This window comes from Anthonomus grandis, chromosome 7 (genome assembly GCF_022605725.1).
Source record: "Anthonomus grandis grandis chromosome 7, icAntGran1.3, whole genome shotgun sequence".
Lineage (NCBI taxonomy): Eukaryota > Metazoa > Arthropoda > Insecta > Coleoptera > Curculionidae > Anthonomus > Anthonomus grandis.
The window spans coordinates 2,994,587-3,016,270 of record NC_065552.1 but is presented as its reverse complement, the minus strand read 5'-3'; the positions used below and the strand labels follow the sequence as shown (position 1 = coordinate 3,016,270).

The following is a 21,684-nucleotide window of genomic DNA, read 5'->3' as shown; positions in this document are numbered from 1 at the left end:
TCATTTGAAAAAACTAGTTTAACTGCTATAAAAACACTTTCCTTATCGTAGGTGACAGTTACCATTCCCTGCAATACCTCTTTCGCATTCCAGTCACAACAATTTCAAGAATTGTGCCGGAGGTTTGTGACGCGTTGTTTACAGTGTTAAAAACTGATTATCTTCGGGTAAGTAATTTTCATAATACTGCGTTATTGGAGGAACGGTTGTGGTTGTATTTATTATCTGCACCTCTTGAAAACTTCCAACAGAATTTGAAGTGGATGGATATGAAAAAGCATTAGGTGAATTTTCCAATCCAGAAAATTCCGATTCATCTTCCTTGCTCATTTCTAATATAGCCTTCTGGATTGTACGTTTTAATCTTCTTTTTCTTTCAGCTAAGCGTAGCTGCCGTAATTCACAAGCAACATATTCTCCAAACACAGTATAATCGTCTGATTCTGTATTTAGTATGTTTAGTGCCTTCTTTAATGCTTCATCATATTCAACTTCCGTGTTTTTCGCTTTGGATTTTAGTTTTTTGGAAGGAGTCTGACTTGATATTAATGGTTTATTTACGTTATCTGACTGCGACTCTTAAAACTCTCGAAAAACTTGACTCTCTCGAAAAATTTTTGTTTTCAGAGGAAACCTGTAAACAAAAAAATAAGCGTATAAGTAGTCGTGCAGCTTTTAGTTTCTTTTTGTATAACTTATTTTACATAGAGGCCAAACTCTCAGGAAGAATGGCATAAAGTAGCAAAGGAGTTTAAAAGCACTTGGAATTTTCCAAACTGTATAGGCGCTCTAGACGGCAAACATGTGGTTATTAGAGCACCAAAGAATAAAGGCAGTCTTTATTTTAATTATAAAGGAACTCATAGCATAGTCCTCATATCATTAGTTAATGCAAAATATGAACTTCTTTATGTGGATGTTGGATGTAATGGACGTATATCTGACGGTGGGGTATATGCAAACTGTTCTCTGTCTAGAGCTTTAGAAAACAACCTCTTAAACATACCTGTGCCGAAGCCATTGCCGGGAGAATCTGAAGATGCATCTTTTGTTGTTATTGCAGATGATGCCTTTGCCATGACACCATATTTAATAAAACCTTTTCCGTTTAAAAACCAACCCGGATTTAATCGAGTTTTTAACTACAGATTGTCGAGAGCAAGGCGTGTTGTTGAAAATGCTTTTGGCTTAATATCAGCTCGATTTCGTGTTCTTAGACGACCAGTAGAACTTCCCCCAGAAAAGATTAAAAAATTGTACTTGCAATATGTGCTTTGCATAATTTTTTACTCGCCCAAAAAAATTCTGTACATTCATATGCACCACATGGGACATTTGATGTTGAAAATGATGGGCATCTTATCAATGAAACCTGGAGAGATGAAGGAATGCCTGTAGCTAATTTGCATCCTTTAGAGACAACGCATGTCAAAAATCCATTAAAAGCAGCAAAAGGAATACGAGAGCAATTTAAAAATTATTTTGTAACCAAACATGGTGAAGTCGCCTGGTCCACCAACATCCATAAACTGTAATGCATCATAAAACTCCCAATTACTTTTTCACTTTCTGTCATTAGCTCCATCGCCACTTTTGGTTTTTTTGATTTTCTTTAATTCTGAATTCATTTGACATCTCAAATTGTGCCATTTTCTTCCAACTTCCGCTTCAGTCGTATTTAACACATTGGCTATATTTTGTATAGCTTTAGCCTTTTTATCACGATCTCTATACTCTTTTAACAGGCAGTTCCAAAGTTCTGGTTGCCTCTCGTACATCTTAATTAACTTCAAAGTACTTTATCCCATTTAAAGACTGTTTGCTTCTGTTGGTTTGTAGGTGTTAATAAAGAGGCCATCTTTCCAAATAATATGCTTTTAAAACGTAGTCAAACCAAAAAGCAAGACACGACAATAATAGCTAGATTTTGTTGATCTATTTAACCAGATGAATAGAGCAAGAGTGATCTAGAGAACAAGTCTCGACACTGTGTCCACTAAAGCCCTAACTAGACTAACATCGATCTACCGAGATTCGAGATTTACTCTCGCTAGTGCAGTCTCAATAATATGTACACTCGTAAACCTTATCTAAAACAGCACTAACTAGAGTAAATCTCAGAAAAAACTACAGTTTACATGTACCATAAGGATGCCAAACCAAGATATTAACTCCTAAGTCCACATTATGGGTTAGTTTCTAAGAGCATGAATACCACCCGAGGAAATGTGAACTTAGCAACAAAATCTACTTTATGTGTAATTGATTGTGATTATTTTAATTGGTTTTTATGATTAAATTATAACCATATACTTGTGTATAGACCATTACAATGTTAAGTCAAGTCAAAGTGATTATTTTATTTATGTTAATGTGAATATTTTAAAGTGGCTGATAAATATAAACTGCCTGAAAAAAGACTAAAAGTTATAATTTTTGCATGTGAGTATTTAATCAAAAATGTTTTTCCAAGTCTATTTCAAGCAGTTAAACAAACATCTCTTGTAAAAATTACATAATACGCATAGAAGTAACAAGAAATTATTTACAACATTTTCAACTATTATTATTTATTTTTTATCCTCCTTTAAAACACTAAATAATTTATATTATATTAAAAGAGTGGAGTTGAACCATTTGAAAAAAATTACTCGGGTATTATTTCAATTAATTAGTCGAGGCATTTATGATTTTTCTGAAGGAGTTTCAAAACAATGCAATTAAACTTTTAGTAGGAAGATGAAGTTATTTCCCATTTATTTCAAGTTTTTCTTTCTAGACCTCAAAACCTCAAAAAAATTAGAAACAATTTAAAGGATCGACCTTAAGAGCTAGGAACAATAACAAATTTTTTCACCTACCTAGAACGAGCAATAGATAGAGGTTAAACTGATTATGATCAGAAAACTATTAAAATCTTTTTAGAACAGTGTATTTCTTGCAGGCGCAGTGAAGTCTCTGGTATATATAACTAGAAAAATTCATCCATTATCCCAAAGATGCCAGTCATACAATTTTATAAAAGGTAAAAAAAACAAAATCTACTAGATTGTAAGCTTTGTTTATTTATATGTTAGGTGTCTGTTATGGTCTGATGATGCTCTAGTCAAGCAAAATATGTAACCTTTGTCATTTTATTAAATGTTTCTGTGGTGCTGTAGATCTGGTATATATATCTTAAAACTAGCTGCGGAACAAATCAAAGAAATTATAACAATTTATGGGAATTCTCATTGCTCTTTCTGAACGAAATTAAAACTACTGATGTAGCGTTTAGGTGTGGATTAACACTCAATACACAAAAACAAATGACTGACTACTAGAAATGTTTATTCGGATTTAAAAGTCGCACCAATACTTACCGGCAAGGACTCCTTGTTCCCTGTTTCGACAACCTTTGACGGGTGTCCATAGATGCCGCTCCTTCAGTCGAGGCAATTTCCGAATGCTAGGGTATATTTATTAACCATTATCTAATGTTCCTGCAACGTTTAACTAATAATACTTTCAGATTCTGTCATGGATCTAGGTACTGAACCTTTAAACCAATGTAGACGACAAAAGAAAACAACAAATTGATTTTATATATCTTTATTATTGAGGCTTCCATACTTTGAACGCAAACATTTTATCCGATGAGATCCGAAACAAACTGGGTACATTAATTTGTAAATGGCAGCTAAACATTTGTTACGACTATTTCCTTTAAATTACGCTACAGAGTGTCCGAAGCTAACGATACAACAATAATTTAAAAATACGGAACAGTTTTACAATTATAATATCATTATTAGACGCGCGAATGCGGCAAGAAAGCTTTATTATAATAATAAAAATAAATTAAGTTTATTATATATCTTAAAGTGTTTATTTTTATATATTTACACATTTATTTAAGCCTATTTGTGCACACGCACCATATAGTTAAAACGAAAACACTATTTCAGTGGCGCGCTTAAAGGTGGGACGGTGTTACAGGATGGTTTGGAAATATGCAAAAAATGTACCATTAAACACACACCATTTGTCCAAAAAAAAAAATGGGACACGCCACTGATAAAGCGAATGGAAACGGACAATTTAATTATGCGACATTTTGAGGTTAAACGTGCGTACGTATATATGGCAACGGCGCAAGTATATACTCCTATAGAGAGACCCAGGGGCTCAATTTGAATTAAGCATGACATCATCTAAATTAAGTTCTAATGCTGTTTTAGTAAATATTTAGCAATCGCATATTTAAGCAGACGATCTCATATAATAATATAATAATAAGCGCCACAAGGTGATAGTTCACAGATGATTATGGCAGTTGACATTAGCAAAAGTGAAAAAGGGAAGAAAATACAAAGAACAGAGAAATACGTAGTTTTTAAATTTGCTGCTATTACTTTTCACTTTTCTTTCTAATTTGTGTCGCGTTTCTTGTGCCCTTTTTGTGTATTTTGTTATTATAATTAATACAATAATGTCTGGCAACTTGCATACTTATTGTTACTGTACCTGTTTCATAAAGAAATAAAAATAAGATACAGTTTTGCTATGTACAATTGCCACCCATTCATGACGGCTTACGTCTGCTCATTATTAGTTGTGCTTGAATATTTGAGGTCGATTCTCCTACTGGTTTACCAAGCTTGTAAAAAATCTTGAATCACCTAATACATTTACACTGTACACAAGACTGTAAGTACAGTCGTTATTTGCAAGGTTATTGGGGTTTCAGCACCTACAGTTTCTTCTTTTTTCAGATAGAATTTATTCCTTTTGGTTTTTGCTTCACTTACCTTTTCATCAATATAAATTAAATAACTAATCCTTTTTAGTTCTAGGTAAAGCAAATTCGTCTGGTGGCGATGGACTTTATTATGTAGCAAATGTGTGTGGCTCCAAATTGCCCTAATATTTGTTATCAAAATTTGTTTGTTTTGGACCATTATGGTCCAAAACATACATACATTCATTTGTAAAACATACATAATATATTATGATACATTTTTAACTTCTCATTTGTAATTTACTTAATTTCGTACCATATAATTTTGATTTCAGTTATTTAATTGACTTTTTCAAAGGTTGTAAAAACTTCGCAAGGATATTTCTGTTTCCTTTCAAATATTTTAGAAATATTTCTTCAGAAATACAAACTTTTGCAAAATTTATTTAGGTTACATTTAAATATCCCGCCACTGAGGAAATTTAAATCTTCCGCTCATTTTTTGACGTCCAGTTAGTTCAAGAACGCGCTCAGGGATCGCTGCAGTCGTTATAAGGAAACTGTGCCAAATTTTTAACACCGACATCCTTTTTTAGCATTACAGAAGGTAAACAAAGATAGAGCCACTGTAACTAAATGAACATTGCCAAGATGTATACATTTTCAAATATATCTATTACCATTAGTATTTTCTTTCTTCATCTTTCGTATAGTTATTGAAGAAGGATAGTTTATGACCCCATTTGTCTGTTTTTGATATGAAATTTATTTATATTGATTTGTAACCTGTTATTATTTGAGTATACACACGCTTTAATAATATAATTATTTAAAATAATAATTAGTTAATTTTTCATCCATTTTTTGTTCTCGAGAATGTTCACCTTATTCATGTTGTGATTTGTGTATAGGGTGGCTACGTTTTTTGTAGCAACACGTTGAGGATTTAATAGATTTACATTTAATAGGTTATATAGAAAAACTCGTTTTAAGACAAGTTTACATATCGTCCCCTTAATACTACAACTAGGTAACTCGAATTTTCACGATTTTGAGTTATCTACTTTTTCCTTTATAACCTTTTACGCCTTTTTTTAATGCTACAACTAGGTAAGTTTAACTCCAATCAAATTTACGGGAATCCAGTGACAAAAACTAGTCATGTTCACAGTTAAAAAAAATACCTGCTGCTTAAAGTAGCTACCTTGAATTATCTAATTGTGCGCCTGCGATTACAAAAATTTGTAGGGCAACAAGTGTTTAAGTTACCTAGTTGTGCGCCCGACTAACTTGACTTATTCGCTACCCCTTACAGATATTTTTCGAGATACCTATGTTTGTAGTAAATGTCGAGTGTGACATTATTAAGTATGTTCCTCCAGTTTTTGTAAAAAAAAGGCGAAAAAAAAGCCAAAAGTGTCTACAAGAGCCAAATACATATTAACTTTAGCACGTAGCCAGTTGACAGAGAATAAAGGTGAATGAATTTAAATGCAATTAATAAAGAAAATATTGTGGAAACAATAAGACTGCTTATTTATAGGTTAGGAAAATCAATTAATAATTTTCTCAAATTTAAATTAAAAATAATGTCCTCTGGTATTATTGCGAAATCTATCCTAATCTTAACAATTGTTATAGGAGTATTTTTTAAATTATGTTTAGTTTCAAATATAGAGACAGTCAATGATGATGATGACATGTCGTCACCTGATAATGAGATAAATACTCGCATAAAATATACGACGGAAGGAAAGAATAAAGCGGAAAAACCTACAAGTAATTGTTATTTAAGTTTATTTTATAAAATATTTTTGTATTATTATTGGGCAAGAACCTTGTAAATACGTAGATAATTCATGTGATCATACTACTGTGGCATTTCAAGAATTTACTGTTGGAAATGAAAGTTTAAACGGTGAGAAAAGTTTTTAAAATCTAATTTTTCTAGTGTTAATAATATCTAACTTTTACAGTTGAAAATATTGAGCCGGTTCCGGGCACTTCAAAACAGCATTTATATGACTTAAATTCAGACTTTGAGCCATATTCTCCTGAACACTCGGAATATAATCCAGAGTCTGAAAATTCTTCTAGCAGTGATTTGGATTCCCAAGTTGGGACATTACAAAGAAACAATATTGAATTACACGATATGGAAGAGTTGCATGTTAGGACAGATAAGTCGAGAAAAAGGAAAAGAAATGAACAAAATTGGAAAAGGAATGTTGCAAAATTAAAAAACAACGTGGCGAGGCATAGATATCATCAAGAGGCAAACACGTTCCGGGGGTAGCAATGAAAGATCTGTGTGTGCAAAAGACAATGCAGTGAAGTTTTTTCTTATGATGAACGATTGTCGATTTTTTGAAGATATTATCACTTAGAATCATACGAAAGAAAGCGGGACTTTATTCACGGTCATACAGAAAAAAAAAAATGGCATACCAAAGAACAGTCCAGACGACAAAACACCATTTTTTTCTTTTTGCCAAAAAATTCTAACCGGATTCAGGTTTGCAAAACGATGTTTATCAATACCCTAGGAATTAGAAAGGGAGTTGTGGCTATTGCGATTAAAGCGAGAACTGAACAAAACACAAGTTTGAAAGACAAGCGCGGAAAATTTTAAAAAAAGGTCACAATTCCTGAAATAATGAATAGTGTTAAAAGTCATATTGAGAAGTTTCCAGTAGTCGGCTCACACTATTGTCGTTCAAAAACGCAACGTAAATATTTGGCCTCTGACTTAAACATAACAATTATGTACTCTCTTTATAAAAAAGAATGCAATAAAAAAAAAACACCACCTAGCTCCGCCATTTATAGAAAGGTATTCTCAGAGGAGTATAACCTTGGTTTTTATCGACCTCGCAAAGATCAGTGTCGGATTTGTATGGCCTGCAATTCTCCTTTAAGTGATAAACCATCTATCAAAATGGAGTATTTGGCTCAAATAGCAGCTAAGGATAGAGTGCGCGATGAAAAGCGTTTAAGCAGACAGTTGGCGGAAAATTCAAACGGAAAACTTATAAGTTGCAATTTTGATTTGCAACAAGTGCTTCTGGTGCCAAATGATCCAACTAATAATGCTTTATTTTATAAGCAAATATTTAAAGTATTTAACTTTATCATTTATAATACTGTCTCCAAACAAGGTGATTGCTTTATGTGGACAGAAGTTGAAGGCAAACGAGGTAGCTGTGAGATTGCGACCTGTTTATATAAATATTTTAAATCTTTGAAATCCAGAAACTACAAATCAGGTTCAGTGTTTTAGTGACAGATGTGGTGGACAAAATTTAAACAAATTTGTATCTGGCATGTGCTTAACAGCCGTTCAAAATATTGCACATTTAGAAACGATTGAACTCAACTTCTAAGTGTCGGGACATAGTGAAATGGAATGCGATTCCATGCACTCTGCCATTTCAACAGAATTTAAAAGAGTAGGCAAAACTTATTTACCACAAGACTGGAAAACAATAGCTAGATGTTCCCGAAGAAAGGGTGATAAACCTTACATCATTCATGATGTTACACACAAACAAATATTTGATTGGAAAAATCATGCAGATAAAGTTTTAATTTTCAGAACCAAGGACGAAAGTGGAAAGCAAGTTGCCTGGCAGAAAATATGTTGTATGCGCTTTTCTAAATCAGAACCTTTTATATTAAAATTCAAAGAAAAATTCGATGATGAATTTAGGAGTTTAAACTGCAAAAGGAAAAGAAAACCATCTCAAATTAATAGAAAAATGCCCAAATCTTTGTATAAAAGCAGAATACCTATAACTAAGGAAAAATACATTGATCTTTTGTCATTATTTAACACTAAACCTCCCGCAATTCCCATTGAAAATAAACCTTTTTTTGAAAACCTTCCATTTAAGCAAACAGAAGAAGTTGTACCTGAATCAGATTCAAGTGACAGTGAGTGACGAAGTATAGTATTTAAGTAATCATGAGTTATGTATTTGGGTTTTTTTACATTTGACAGAAATGTAAGTATTAATAAAAGTATTTTTGATATTAAAACTTGTTCTTACTGCTCAGTCAACAACTAGATATTTGCTTTTTTCTTTTTGATTTTTTGTTGTTAAAACTAGATATCTCATTTTTTAATTCCAAAAGAAATGAAAAAAAAGCTGACAATCTCTAAAAATATTAAGTATATATATTTATTCAATGTCCATTCGGTATAATTAAAAAGAAATTCAATTCGCTATTATACAACATTTTTAATTTTTAAAAACTTTAAACTGCTCCCCTGAAAAATTACAATTTTTGAGTTACCTAGTTGTAGTATTAAGGGGACGATATATGTACAATTATTTTTGAGATGACAATTAAAATGTAATTAAGATGTTTCTATCTTAACGAATCAAGGTATTCAAAACAAAGTTAAATACAGAAAAGATCAAACAAAAATTCAGTCGTATACAAAATGCAGTGATGTACCAGTTTTTTGCTAATTCTTATATATATATATTGCGACGCAATTGAAATAAATATAGGAAATGCATTTTGGTTAAAAAGTGTGTATTATTATTATAAACATGACAAATTTAAGAAAAATTGAAAAAAGTAGCTTTCATGATATGCTTAAAAACAATTTTTTTTTCTTAGATAGACTTAGATACTCTTGTATCTAGAAATGGCCTAAACTTCTCGTCTTAAACTTAGTTTTTCTATAACCTATTACTACTAACTAATAGAGTACTAACTATTACTACTAACCTATTAGAATCCTGGCACAAAAAACGTGTACCCTCTATACGCAAATCACCATGAATCAGCTGATTCCTTAAAATAAAGTTCAAACTTCGCGGGCAGTTTCTGTCAAAACACTTCGCGCTAACTACTACTAACGCCATCTGCGTTCACCTTTGATGACGCTAAAAAAGGATAGATATATGGATAATAATTTACTGTGGACTTGCGTGTTTCGTTGTCTGTCTCTGGTTTTAAGCTGTCTATTGTGTCTTTAACTAAGACCCAAACTTCCCAAAACCCAGTGGTTCAACAATATTTAATACATGTCTTCTTACCCCCTAATTAGGTGTCTATACTTAAATGTTTTTAGGGTGATTTATTTTACTTCTATTGTAATTTTTAGGGTATAGAGCTTTTCAAGTTTTGTTTTTTTTAAAGTACAATTACGTTAATTGCTCAATTATATTGTAAAAGTTTATGCAAATAAAAATATACTGAATACTGGCTATAGAATCTACGTCTCGTATTGGTTCGATATAAACTTGAATACTTTGTCTCAGTAGTGTGGTCTCCCTTTTATGCCTTATTTTCATATGGAAACTGTTAAAGCAGTACAAAAAGCATTTTTTCGTCCTTAAGCTTTTAAGGCAAATATTAATATATAAGAAAACTGAGAACCTGTAAACTGTAATGAGTTTAATCTTGACCCTTTTGCAGATAACCTATGTTTAGTAAGTTTTATTATATTTTTTCTTTTTTAGGATAATGGTTTTTATGTAATTTCCTTTTTTTTTTGACTTGTGTAAGAGTAATTTTTACTTGTGAACACTAATAGATGATATAAATAAATAAGGAAAATGTTTACTGTTTAAGCATTGTTGTTGAGATAGTTTTCTGTTTATTGAATATGTGTTTATGGTCGAATACAGTTCTACTTAAACTGAAAACCTTCAAAGTTCACTTATGATGAGATCACGTGTTAAGCTCTCAAGCCTTTCTATAGGAACGGGAGGTATTATTGCCAGTACGCATTTGCGATATTTAGTAATTACAAAAAAAAAATCCGGCGATAAACTCTGGGTGCTCTTTAGTAGTTGACAAACAACACACAATATAATATTAAATCACAGAAAGCTCTTAAATAAATTACCGCGTACACAAAATATACAATAATAATAACTAAAAAGGTACAAAAGTCTAATAAACCGAAAATAGACTAGATTCAGATATGACACATTCAAAATATCCGCTTTTAAAATATCGATTTCGGGTGAGATATGAGTGAAACGTAAAAAAGGTACCACGGGCGGAAATTGACGACGTCATCCAGTAACGTCGCTTTTCCACCAGTCTTCTGTATTTTTTTCTTAGGACCATTTCCGGATGGTCATAAGAAAATACGTCATTGATTAATTGGTCAAACAAATAGATAGATGGTTCTTTCTTGGTAAATACCAAATTATTTCCTTAACCTAGAATATCGTTATTAATTATGCTAAAACATGAAGAAAGAGTTGATTTTTCTCTCTCTTTTTTGTGTTTAACTCCTAAACGTTTACGTCGGACATATGACTGAAAATTTAAAAAAAAAAATGGTTAAAAAGCATTTTTTATATGATTTTTTTTTTACCTTTTAATATGTAGTCAGTAAGTAGAGTGGGGACTGTTGGACTGTCTTCATTGATCGCTTTTAGGACTAAAAAAACAAACTAAAACATTCTCTATTAAATAATAACGTTCGAGACTTACTTTTGATTAATATTTGCAGAGTCTGATTGTCAGGCGTTCCGTTATCTATGTGGTAAGGAATCACTGTTGTTAAGTACTGAAACAAAAATGAAGACGTTTTATGAACATTCCAGGCACATTGAATTTAGGGTATGATTTATACTAGGGAGTTCACAAGGGGATTCATTATTAGTCTCGCCAAATTTTGGCGCAAAATTTTAAAGAAAGTTGTTTAGCTGTAGCTGCCTAAATATTTAACATAGAATAACAGTCTTACTCTTAAATTCTTAAAAAATCTTAAGGAATTACTTTTCAATAATCTAAAGAAATTATGAAGATATTTTAAATAGATCCGAAGTTATGATCAAAAATATACGCTAAAGAATAAAAACATTGATGTTGCAATAGGGGTTTAAGGAACCTCAAATTTGGTGTGTCTCTAGCATAGGAATTTTTTGTAGTACAAAAAACGTTTTCATATCAAATTATTGGCTAAGAAATGCTCTTTCTTTTACTGAATTCCTTTAAAGGATTATCCCATTATTTCATGATATAATATGAAAACATCCAACCATTGCTAAGCAGGTAAATTTTTCAACATAAGTATTTTGTAACAATGTTTAAATGCATTTTGATGTAGATTTTATCATTTTCCAAGGTATAATTATAGATTTAATCCTAGTTTGGATATATCTATGTGACAGTTCTGAATTCTTACAATTCAATTCTACTTCTTAGACCTTAATGGAATATAAAGGTCAAAATTTCTAGTATTTCCCAGTCCTTGGGCTTTATCTTAACCTAATATTTGGGCAAATATCCTTTATTCACATGAGTAATTGCCCAGACATTCACAGAAATTATAGATATTTTTAATTTCCATTAAATCCATCTTTCCCAACACTTTTCTGGTCCCAACTTGAACAACAAGAATTGAAATGCAAAGTGAGCATAATTACTTAAAGGCATAATTAAAGTATAATTACTCAATTTCTGTTTTTGTTATAAGAATTCATAACTTGTTTTCCATAATATGTGGATATATATTAATTTGTTATTATAGTATACAGGGTGTCCCATTAGTGCGATAACGGACGATAGCTCTTTATACAGTGATACAAAACAAAATTTTTTTATACAAAGTTACTTTACTGTCTAAGGTGCATAACATAAATATATTTTTGGATATACAGGGTGATTCATAAATGTGATATGATACACAACTTTTTTAATTTAAATGAAACACCCTATATTTTATTGCATTTTTGGATTGCTTTAAAAATTCTACATACCTTTTATCAAGCATCGTCTATACCAAAACTTACCCGTTTGTGAGATATTTAATATTTTATCAAAAAATCGACGTTTGCACGTCTCCACAAAAACAAAAATAATTCACTCATTTGGGATCCTACAAGCCAAATCTTTTGTAGGTTGTTAGTGCATACTTACACTTACTTTATGGTCCTATGAGAATTTGATAATATTCTACAGGGTGTTCGCAATACTCTATCCAAAACCAAAAAATGTAAACAACCATATCTTATTTTTTTCAAATGGAATGACAGAAGATTTAGTGTTGTCAGTTTATCACTAAAGCGAAACATTTTTGCATTAAAAATGAAATTTTTGAAAGAGGATAATAATATGGTGAAAATGATTTACTGTTTCAACTGTTTGGATGCAATTGAGGTAACTTTACTGTTTATTGGCAAGCACAGTTAGATAATTCAAAAATTCACTGTTAACAGAATCACATGTTTTTATGTAGTTTGGTGTTGATCACACAAACGAATTCGTTTAACAAAAGAACTGCTTACTTTCTGTAACAGTTCTTTAGCTACTTCTTGAAAAACATTCCGAATTCTTTGCTTCATGTCGTTTTTGGTGGTAACAGGCCTTTGATAAACCCGATTTTTCACAAACCCCCACAAGAAAAAATCGAGTTTTGTGAGGTCAGGAGATCTGGCCGGCCAAGCAACTGGTCCTCTCCTGCCAATCCATTTATTTCGAAAATGGTCATTTAGATGGGCCCTCACAACACGGCTAAAATGAGGAGGCGCTCCATCTAATTGTAGCCACATTCGTCTTACTGTTTGTAACGGTAAATCATCCAGCTCTTCTTCGAATTCATTTTGCAAAAAATGTAGAAAGTTCTGACCGTTCACTGCCCCATCAAAGAAATATGGTCCAAGAAGCTTTGTCCCAATGATACCAGCCCATACATTAAGTGACCATCTATGTTGATGATCCAGTGGTATCACATGCCTTGGATTTACATCGTTGTAATAATGGAAGTTGTGTCGGTTTACAAATTCATTTTTATGGAATGTCGCTTCATCAGTGAACAACACAAAGTCAAAAAAGTCCTGTTGCAGTTGGATTTGATGCAAAGCCCAGCGGCAAAAGTTTTGGCGATTAGCAAAATCTTGATCGCTTAATTCTTGTACAAGCTGTACATGATATGGATGAAATTTATGTTTTCGGGTGATTCTATTAACAGTGAATTTTTTAATGTCCAACTGCCTTTCAATTTGCCTACAAGAGACATGCGGATTTTCTACTAGGGCTTGCATAACAAGCATTTCATTTTGTGGATTTGCCCCTGTTTTTTGTCTTTGTGACATTTCATAATTTAAATTTCCAGTTCTTTCAAATCTCTCCTTTAGTCTTTCAAATGCCAATCGATTTGGATGTCGTTCCGCATCCGGATATCTCTGTGCATAAATTGTGCTTGCCAGTAAACAATTTTTCTCACTTGCACCCAAACAGTAAATCATCTTCACCATATCCTCTTTCGAAAAATTCATTTTTAAAGCAAAAATGTTTTGCTTTAGTGATAAACTGACAACACTAAATCTTCTGTCAAAGTAATTGCTTGATTTTTGTGCAATTGTTATTTCCATGGCCAACCAAGCAAACTTCTTTTAAATTAAAACGCGACTATTGTGGATTTTAAGGGCGAAATTAGGAAAAAGTGTAAAAAACTCGATAACTATTACAGATAGGTATAGAACATGCTTAACAAAAAAGAAAGCTTATCACATTGTGAACATTTTAAGATAAAACAATATGGGTCATTCCATTTGAAAAAAATAAGATATGGTTGGTTACATTTTTTGGTTTTGGATAGAGTATTGCGAACACTCTGTAGAATATTATCAAATTCTCATAGGACCATAAAGTAAGTGTAAGTATGCACTAACAACCTACAAAAGATTTGGCTTGTAGGATCCCAAATGAGTGAATTATTTTTGTTTTTGTGGAGACGTGCAAACGCCGATTTTTTGATAAAATATTAAATAATAATAATAATAATAATAAACGACTTTTATTTGCAAAAATTCATTACAAAATATTTGTATAATATGTTCCTTAACCTATCAGTTGGCGAAGTCTAGCCTAGGGCTATTCAAACTCAACCCTCTAACAGATTTCAAAAAATGCTAAATAACACACATGTGCCAAATAATTATGCACTTGAAACGCACTTTAAATAATGTAATCTTAACTTATAGTTAACAGTAATTAAAGAAAAAAAAATGCTCAAAAAAGCAAATATAAAGGAACCTGAAAATGTTTCCGTAATACACCCAACAAAAAATAAATAAATAAACAAAAACATCAAAAAGAAATAGTCACTTTGCTGAGAAAATCTTTTACGCTTCGGGCAGCAGGCAACAGACTAGCGGTGGGTCAAATTATAGTCCTGTACTTGCTTACTTATTATTATAGACTTTAACACAGATTTAAATTTTTTTGTTGTAAATACTTTCATATAATCGGGCAAAGAATTATAAAGATGAACAGAGGTATACAAAGAACTTTTTTGAAAAAAGGCTGTTTTATGTTTAGGAATCACGAACTTTGTTTTATTTCTAGTATTTCTAGAGTGTACACTGTCATTGGTCTTGATTTTTTCTATGAAGCACGTTGAAATATATTTGCGCTTATTTATAAGTTCATGAAAAAAGATTCCAAGATGTAATAGCCTTCGATTTGTCATATTTAACCATTTAGTTTCATTAATTTTATAAGATATGCTATCATATTTTCCAATATTGAATATTAAACGGCAACACATATTTTGGATTTTTTGTATTCGAAACTTGTCACAATGTCTGAGGCACGGGCCATAAACTATGTCTGCATAATTAAAGTGAGACAAAACAAGGGTTTCACATAGCTTTCTTTTTAATTCGACGCTTAAAATTTGACGACTATTATATAATTGTTTTAATGATATATATGCTTTTTGAATAAGGTTTTTAATATGGCTTTCAAAATTTAATTCAGTATCTATTACTACCCCTAAATTACGTGCTTCTTCACAGAATTCAAGCTTCTCACCATTTATTTTTATATTACTAACAACTGAAAATATATTTTTACTTTTTTTTCGGCCAAAAAACATAAGCTTAGACTTTGATGAATTAAGTTTTAATGAATGTTCCTCTGAAATGTTTGTTATTAATTGCAGATCCCTGTTTATGTTTTCTATTGTTTGGTTATGATTTTTAATATTAAAATGACAATAAAGCTGAGTGTCGTCAGCGAACGCTTGAACTTTGCAATACTGAGGAGATCTTAAGACGTCAGCAGTGTAAATGATAAATAAAAGTGGACCCAATATTGACCCCTGTGGCACTCCGGATGACACTCTACACTCCTCTGAATACTCTTCACCCACTTTAACTCGCTGTGTTCTGTTTGAAATGTATGCTGTCATAAGAGCCAGAGCATCAGCACTGAATCCATAATATTTAAGCTTGGCGATTAGAAGTTCGTGATTAATCGTATCGAATGCCTTTGAGTAGTCCAAAAGTATTAGAACGCTCTCTAAACCTTCATCATAAGCTTGAATAATATAATGTGTAACAACTGCCAAAGCTCCAACCGTCGAGTGTGCTTTTCGAAAACCATTTTGGAAGTCTGGGATAATCGCATTTAAATTAAAGTAATTATACATTTGTTGATGTAATATTTTTTCCAAAATCTTTGACATAGCCGGTAATATAGATATAATTCTTAAATCATTATATGTAGTAGGATTTTTATTTTTTGGTAAAGGCAAACCTACACTATTTTTCCAAGAAGTTGGAAAATAACTCTTTTCAATACAACAATTTACAATATTTGTAATAAAAGGATCTATGAAAGGGCTACACTGCTTAATCATATTGGCTGTTACACCATCAGTCCCACAGGCATTCGTTTTAATGCTTTGAAGTGCTTTACTTATGTCATCAACTGTGCATAACTGGAAAGCAAAATCGCTAAAATTAAATTTATTATTATTATAAAAAAATATTTTATTATCACAATTTGAGACATTTTGTATATACTGCGCAAAGTGTTGAATAATTGTTTCTGGATTTGAAAGTTCCTCTGGTAGCTCCATATTTTGTTTTTTTCTACTATAGACACTTAAATCTTTTAGTGCGGTCCATAAATCCTTGTCCGATTTCCTATTAGAAATGAAGTTAATATAAGCCCTCTTTTCAGCTCTGACCATTGAAAGTGTATAGTTACGTAATTCTTTATATCGAGACCAATCAACAGGCGATTTTGATAGCTTATATTTCTGCAGGGCTTTATCTCTTTCTTTCATGAGGTATTTTAAATTTGGCGTCAGCCAAGGAGCCCTAGGCTTTGTAACCCTTACAGTTCTTATTGGTGTATGAATATTAAATATTGTTAATAAAAATTCATTAAATAATTCTAGCTTTTTCTCTATAACCTTTTCGTATAATATATTATGCCACGGTAATGACTGTAAGTCAGAAAGAAAAGCGTTATTATCAAAGTTTTTATAGCACCTATATGTAACAAATTTTGTTTGTGCTTTTTCTATCTCTAGCCTCAAATTTGCATACACCAATCTATGGTCAGAAAACTCATCCGCCGATTGTGTACCACAAGTTAGAACAATCTGCCTATCTGAGACAAAAATAGGATCTATTAATTTACCACCATGAGCTGTAATATGCGTGGGTTCATCCAAAATCTGAAATAAGTTATATGATTCAAAGCAATGCAATACTGGATTATCCAAATTAAAAAAATCCACGTTAAAGTCCCCCAGACATATTACAGTGTCATATTGTACAGCCAATTCCGACAAAACATTATCAAAATCTGGGATAAGCGAATGTGCATTTATATGGGGTGGCTTATAAAAATTTGCAAAAGCTATTACTTTAGTTCCCACTTGAAGTTTAAAACATATATTCTCTAAAGAATGTGATATAGGAAAGTTGAATTTAATCGTTTCAACCTTCAAATGGTTTTTAAAATAAGCACCTACACCACCTCCTCTACCAAACTCCCTATTAGAGTTAAAAAATCTGTAGCCTGGTATTTCAAATACCTGTGCATCCTGGTTATTATTTAGCCAAGTCTCGGTTACAAAGATTGCATCAAAATTATTATTATCAGTGACCAAAGTTTTAAAATTATTAAATCCGGTGTTAATTGATTGTAGGTTTATGTGTGCAATCTGCATCGTTATGTGGGTAAGAAAGTAACAAGATACTCTAAAAAGAATAATATGCCCAGCACCAATCCATCGCAAATCTTATAATAATGATTATTATCAATATTTCTCTTTCAAATATATAAAAAAATCAAGATACACAAATAAAATTGTAATTGATATGTAAATTTTATTACTACTTTTCTGCGAGCACTCCCCAAAGCGTAAAAAAAATATAGGTATATACATGTAACCTAAACTCCAAGAATTACTATTTTAAATATTTAACCCCTTTCTAAAAACAAAAGAAACGTCCACCGTACTAGAATAGCTGCGTACACATTAATATCAATTAAAATAGACTTATTATATTATCATGATACGAAAAGTTTACACAAAAATATTGATCAATATGCAAAAACAACCAACAAAAATGTATGTATATTGGTATTTAATACAACAAAAAAAAATAAAAGGATAATACAGCTAAGTGCTTGATTGTTAATTCCCAAGAATAAAAAACAAAAATAAAGTTTAGAAATGGTCTGTTAACCATGATTCTTAAAAGAAATAAATCAGAAGAAGTTATATCTTCAAAATTTTACAAAGAGAAAAAAATAAGAATAAGCTAGTTTACCCAAAGCTTATTACTTTAAAACTATTATGTACATATAAAATATTATTAATAAAAATAACAGATAGAACAATATATTTATTTATGTATAGGTATTATAAATGAGTAATACTGTTTCATAATATTTACAGGGCACTACGAATGTGTAGAAAAATATATATCTCACAAACGGGTAAGTTTTGGTATAGATAATGCTTGATAAAAGGTACGCAGAATTTTTAAAGCAATTCAAAAATGCAATAAAATATAGGGTGTTCCATTTAAATTAAGAAAGTTGTGAATCATATCACATTTATGAATCACCCTGTATATCCAAAAATATTTTTATGTTATGCACCTTAGACAGTAAAGTAACTTTGTATAAAAAAATTTTGTTTTGTATCACTGTATAAGAAGCTATCGTCCGTTATCGCACTAATGGGACACCCTGTATATGGTTAAAAAATACATATGTTTAATTTTTTTTCTTCAAGTGTGTTTGCTACGCTACACTTATGGGAATTAAAAAAAGCAGGTAATTTTTTCTGAAAGTTCAGAAATAACTGAAATTATGAAATTTAATGAAAGCAAAATATGCTTGTTATCTGTAACAACTCCATATCCATATATCCATACATAAAAGGTCTCATTGATACCATGCTTACATTGGTGTTTTCTTTTTTATGTAAAATTTGCTTTCATAACTACAGTGTTACTTTATAATTATTGGTAAGTATCTGTATCTAAAAATCTTCAAAGTCTAGACTCGAATGTCCTAAATAAGCAATTCTTGAGAATTAAATTGAAATCAAATTATATATTAGTTGATGTGTTAATTCTTGAAGAAAGTGATGAGGGATGATTTTTTTTCTTTTAAATTCAAAATTAACAACTTTAATTAAACGTGTAGTAAAGTCCCATAAAGTCAAAATTTTACATTTAAAAAATAAATGACGACAGGACCCCCAGAATGGGATACTATACCGAAGGTACGGCTCAATTAGTGCATCATATGCATTTTAAGATATTGCAAAATCCAAATTATTTTTATCACTCTAAGAGCATAACACCCAGACGAGACCTTAATGCAAACACGAGAGATGTGTTCCTCAAATTTTAAAGTGTCATCAATGCTTAAACCCAAAAATTTATTAAACTGTTGGGTTGCAACAGAATCAGAGTCCATAAGAATATTATTAATGGAACCTTTAAAATTGACAATATTAGTCTTTGAAACATTAAAACTCAACAAATCTGAGTCACACCAGGTTTTTACTTTGTGAAGACCGGCAGTTATTTTTCTACTTAATTGAGACGGATCTGCATCGTGCCATAAGAAGTTGTATCATCGGCAAACATAGTGAACTTCCCTTCAGTAAAAATTTGGGTAAGGTCGTTGACATATAAAAGAAATAACAGTGGGCCCAAAACTGAACCCTGGGGAACACCAGCATTGACAGACAAGTCCCTTGATATTTCATCATTGAAAAGTACTCCCTGGACTCGGCCAGACAGGTAGGACTTAAATCACTCTAAACAAACACCCCTGAAACCGTATTTGTTTAACTTTCCCAGCAGTATTTCATGATTCACGCAGTCAAAAGCTTTCGATAAATCACAAAACACCGCTACAGTAGCATCACCGGCATTTAACCTATCATAGAGGACCTGAAAAAATGCGAAAATCGCGTCCCCGGTGCCAACATCCTGTCGAAATCCTAACTGCTCAATACTAAAAATATCATGTCGCTTTAGAAATGAAACAACTCTCACCTTAACAAGTCCTTCAAGAACCTTTGCCAATGTAGGCAGAAGCGCAACGGGACGGAAATTTGATGGAACATTAGGATCTCCACCCTTGTGAAGAGGGATAATGACAACCTTCTTCAAGCATGAGGGAAACACATTTAATTCTATAAAGAATCTCCCTCACTTCTAAAACGTCAGTGGTAGCAAGAAAAAAAGATTCAGGTACACTCACATGTGACAAATATTTCAGGGGTTTTCCTGCCTGTGGTATACTTTTTAAGAGGTTATCAGCTATAGTACAGTAAAATGAATTTTTTAAATTGTCAGCTTTTAAATTGCTTAATCGAAACCTGAGAAAAATGACCAGCCTTACCCCTCAAGGCATTTACGATTCTCCACGACTCCTTAGCCCTATTACTTGATATTACAGTTATTATTATTGATGAGGACGATCTACATATATTGTAGTGTATATACAATTTTTTCTCTTTAATAATATTCCTTTTGATAAATCTTCCTAATATTATCTATTGCGATCTTTTGGTTTTAAAATTTGGAAGGTTAAAAAATTGTAATGTTAATTTTTTTTTTGAATTTTGGTTAAATTTTATAATAAATTTTCAAAATAATTAATTTTATTTAATGTGATTTTAATTGTATAAAATTGGTTCAATGATTTTTAACTTAATGATTTTATTTGGTTTTTATGTATCTTTTAGAGTCCTGAGGACACAATTGATCGTTTCAAGTAGTTTTTTGACCTATATCCAACAAAAATAAAATTAAGCAAACTTATAAACTGAGGTCACGATAATCAATTCACATTGAATAATTTTTAATGATTTTAACCTGTTGACGTTTTTTGCGAAAGCGCCAGGCAGATATTAATATTTTTCTTACACCGAATACGTTTATTATTTATTCCATTTCACTTTCCCGGATTGTGTTGTTACCCTATCATTCTACAAAAACGCATATCATCAACTCACTTTCGGATCCAAACCGTTCGGTGTCCTCACGGCGCTCCCCTTCGAGCTCCTCTTCTTCTCCACGTGGTACTGCCTCCTTTTATTCTGCACCGCCAACAGTAACGAAATGAACGTGTTCTTCAGCTCCTTCTCGTACTCCAGCTCGTCCCTGAGCGCCAGCTCAGAGATCAGCGTTTCCGAAAACTCCCGGATCAGAACTTCCAGCTCCAGAAAGAGCTCGTTCAACTGTGACAGACTTAAATCGCGAAGTTCTACAATGAATTTTGTTTTTTTGTTAATAAGAACAGTTGGGGTGTTTAATTTTAATGGTTAACTCACTGTCTTCGTATAACGGTGAGGCCAGCACCTCTTTGGCTTTTTCCATCACCTCGCTGTTATCGAATGGGTCCCTGGGGTTCTCTTCGAACGATTCTTCTTCTTGCATCATGTCGTCGATCTCTTGAATGACCTAAATCAAGGATTATAGAAAGCATGATAATAAGGACTTTTGTTAACAGGAAGTCTTTCTCCACTAATTAAAAAAGATGCATTTCAATGAGATAACTCATCATCATCACACTCGGTCTTTTGTTTTTAATCAGCAACTTAATATGAGTCTGATGATGATGATAATGAGTTGTTTCATTAAAATGCGTCGTTTTTAAAACAAGATAGGCATTTATTTTGTGAAGTAAAAATTTCCTTTTAAAAAAAC

General features: G+C 31.8%; 2 protein-coding genes across 3 annotated transcripts in view; one reads left to right on the top strand and one right to left on the bottom strand.

The window, feature by feature from the left end:
- Positions 1-2,310, top strand: part of LOC126739019 (dnaJ-like protein 60) — a 59,807-nt gene extending 57,497 nt beyond the window's left edge. For both annotated transcript variants that reach the window (XR_007661522.1, XR_007661521.1), the window contains 2 exons: positions 52-167; positions 1,840-2,310. The gene's annotated coding sequence lies outside the window, so the exon portion shown is untranslated. The remainder of the gene's footprint in view (positions 1-51; positions 168-1,839) is intronic.
- Positions 2,311-3,575: 1,265 nt separating this feature from the next.
- The window catches only part of LOC126739016 (fasciculation and elongation protein zeta-2), a 72,353-nt gene continuing 54,244 nt past the window's right edge, over positions 3,576-21,684 (bottom strand). The window contains exons 6-10 of the mRNA XM_050444547.1: positions 21,309-21,438; positions 20,991-21,241; positions 11,186-11,261; positions 11,067-11,132; positions 3,576-11,008 (exon numbers count right to left, since the gene is read on the bottom strand). Coding sequence (XP_050300504.1) covers positions 10,992-11,008; positions 11,067-11,132; positions 11,186-11,261; positions 20,991-21,241; positions 21,309-21,438 — 540 coding nt within the window. The 3' untranslated portion in view covers positions 3,576-10,991. The remainder of the gene's footprint in view (positions 11,009-11,066; positions 11,133-11,185; positions 11,262-20,990; positions 21,242-21,308; positions 21,439-21,684) is intronic.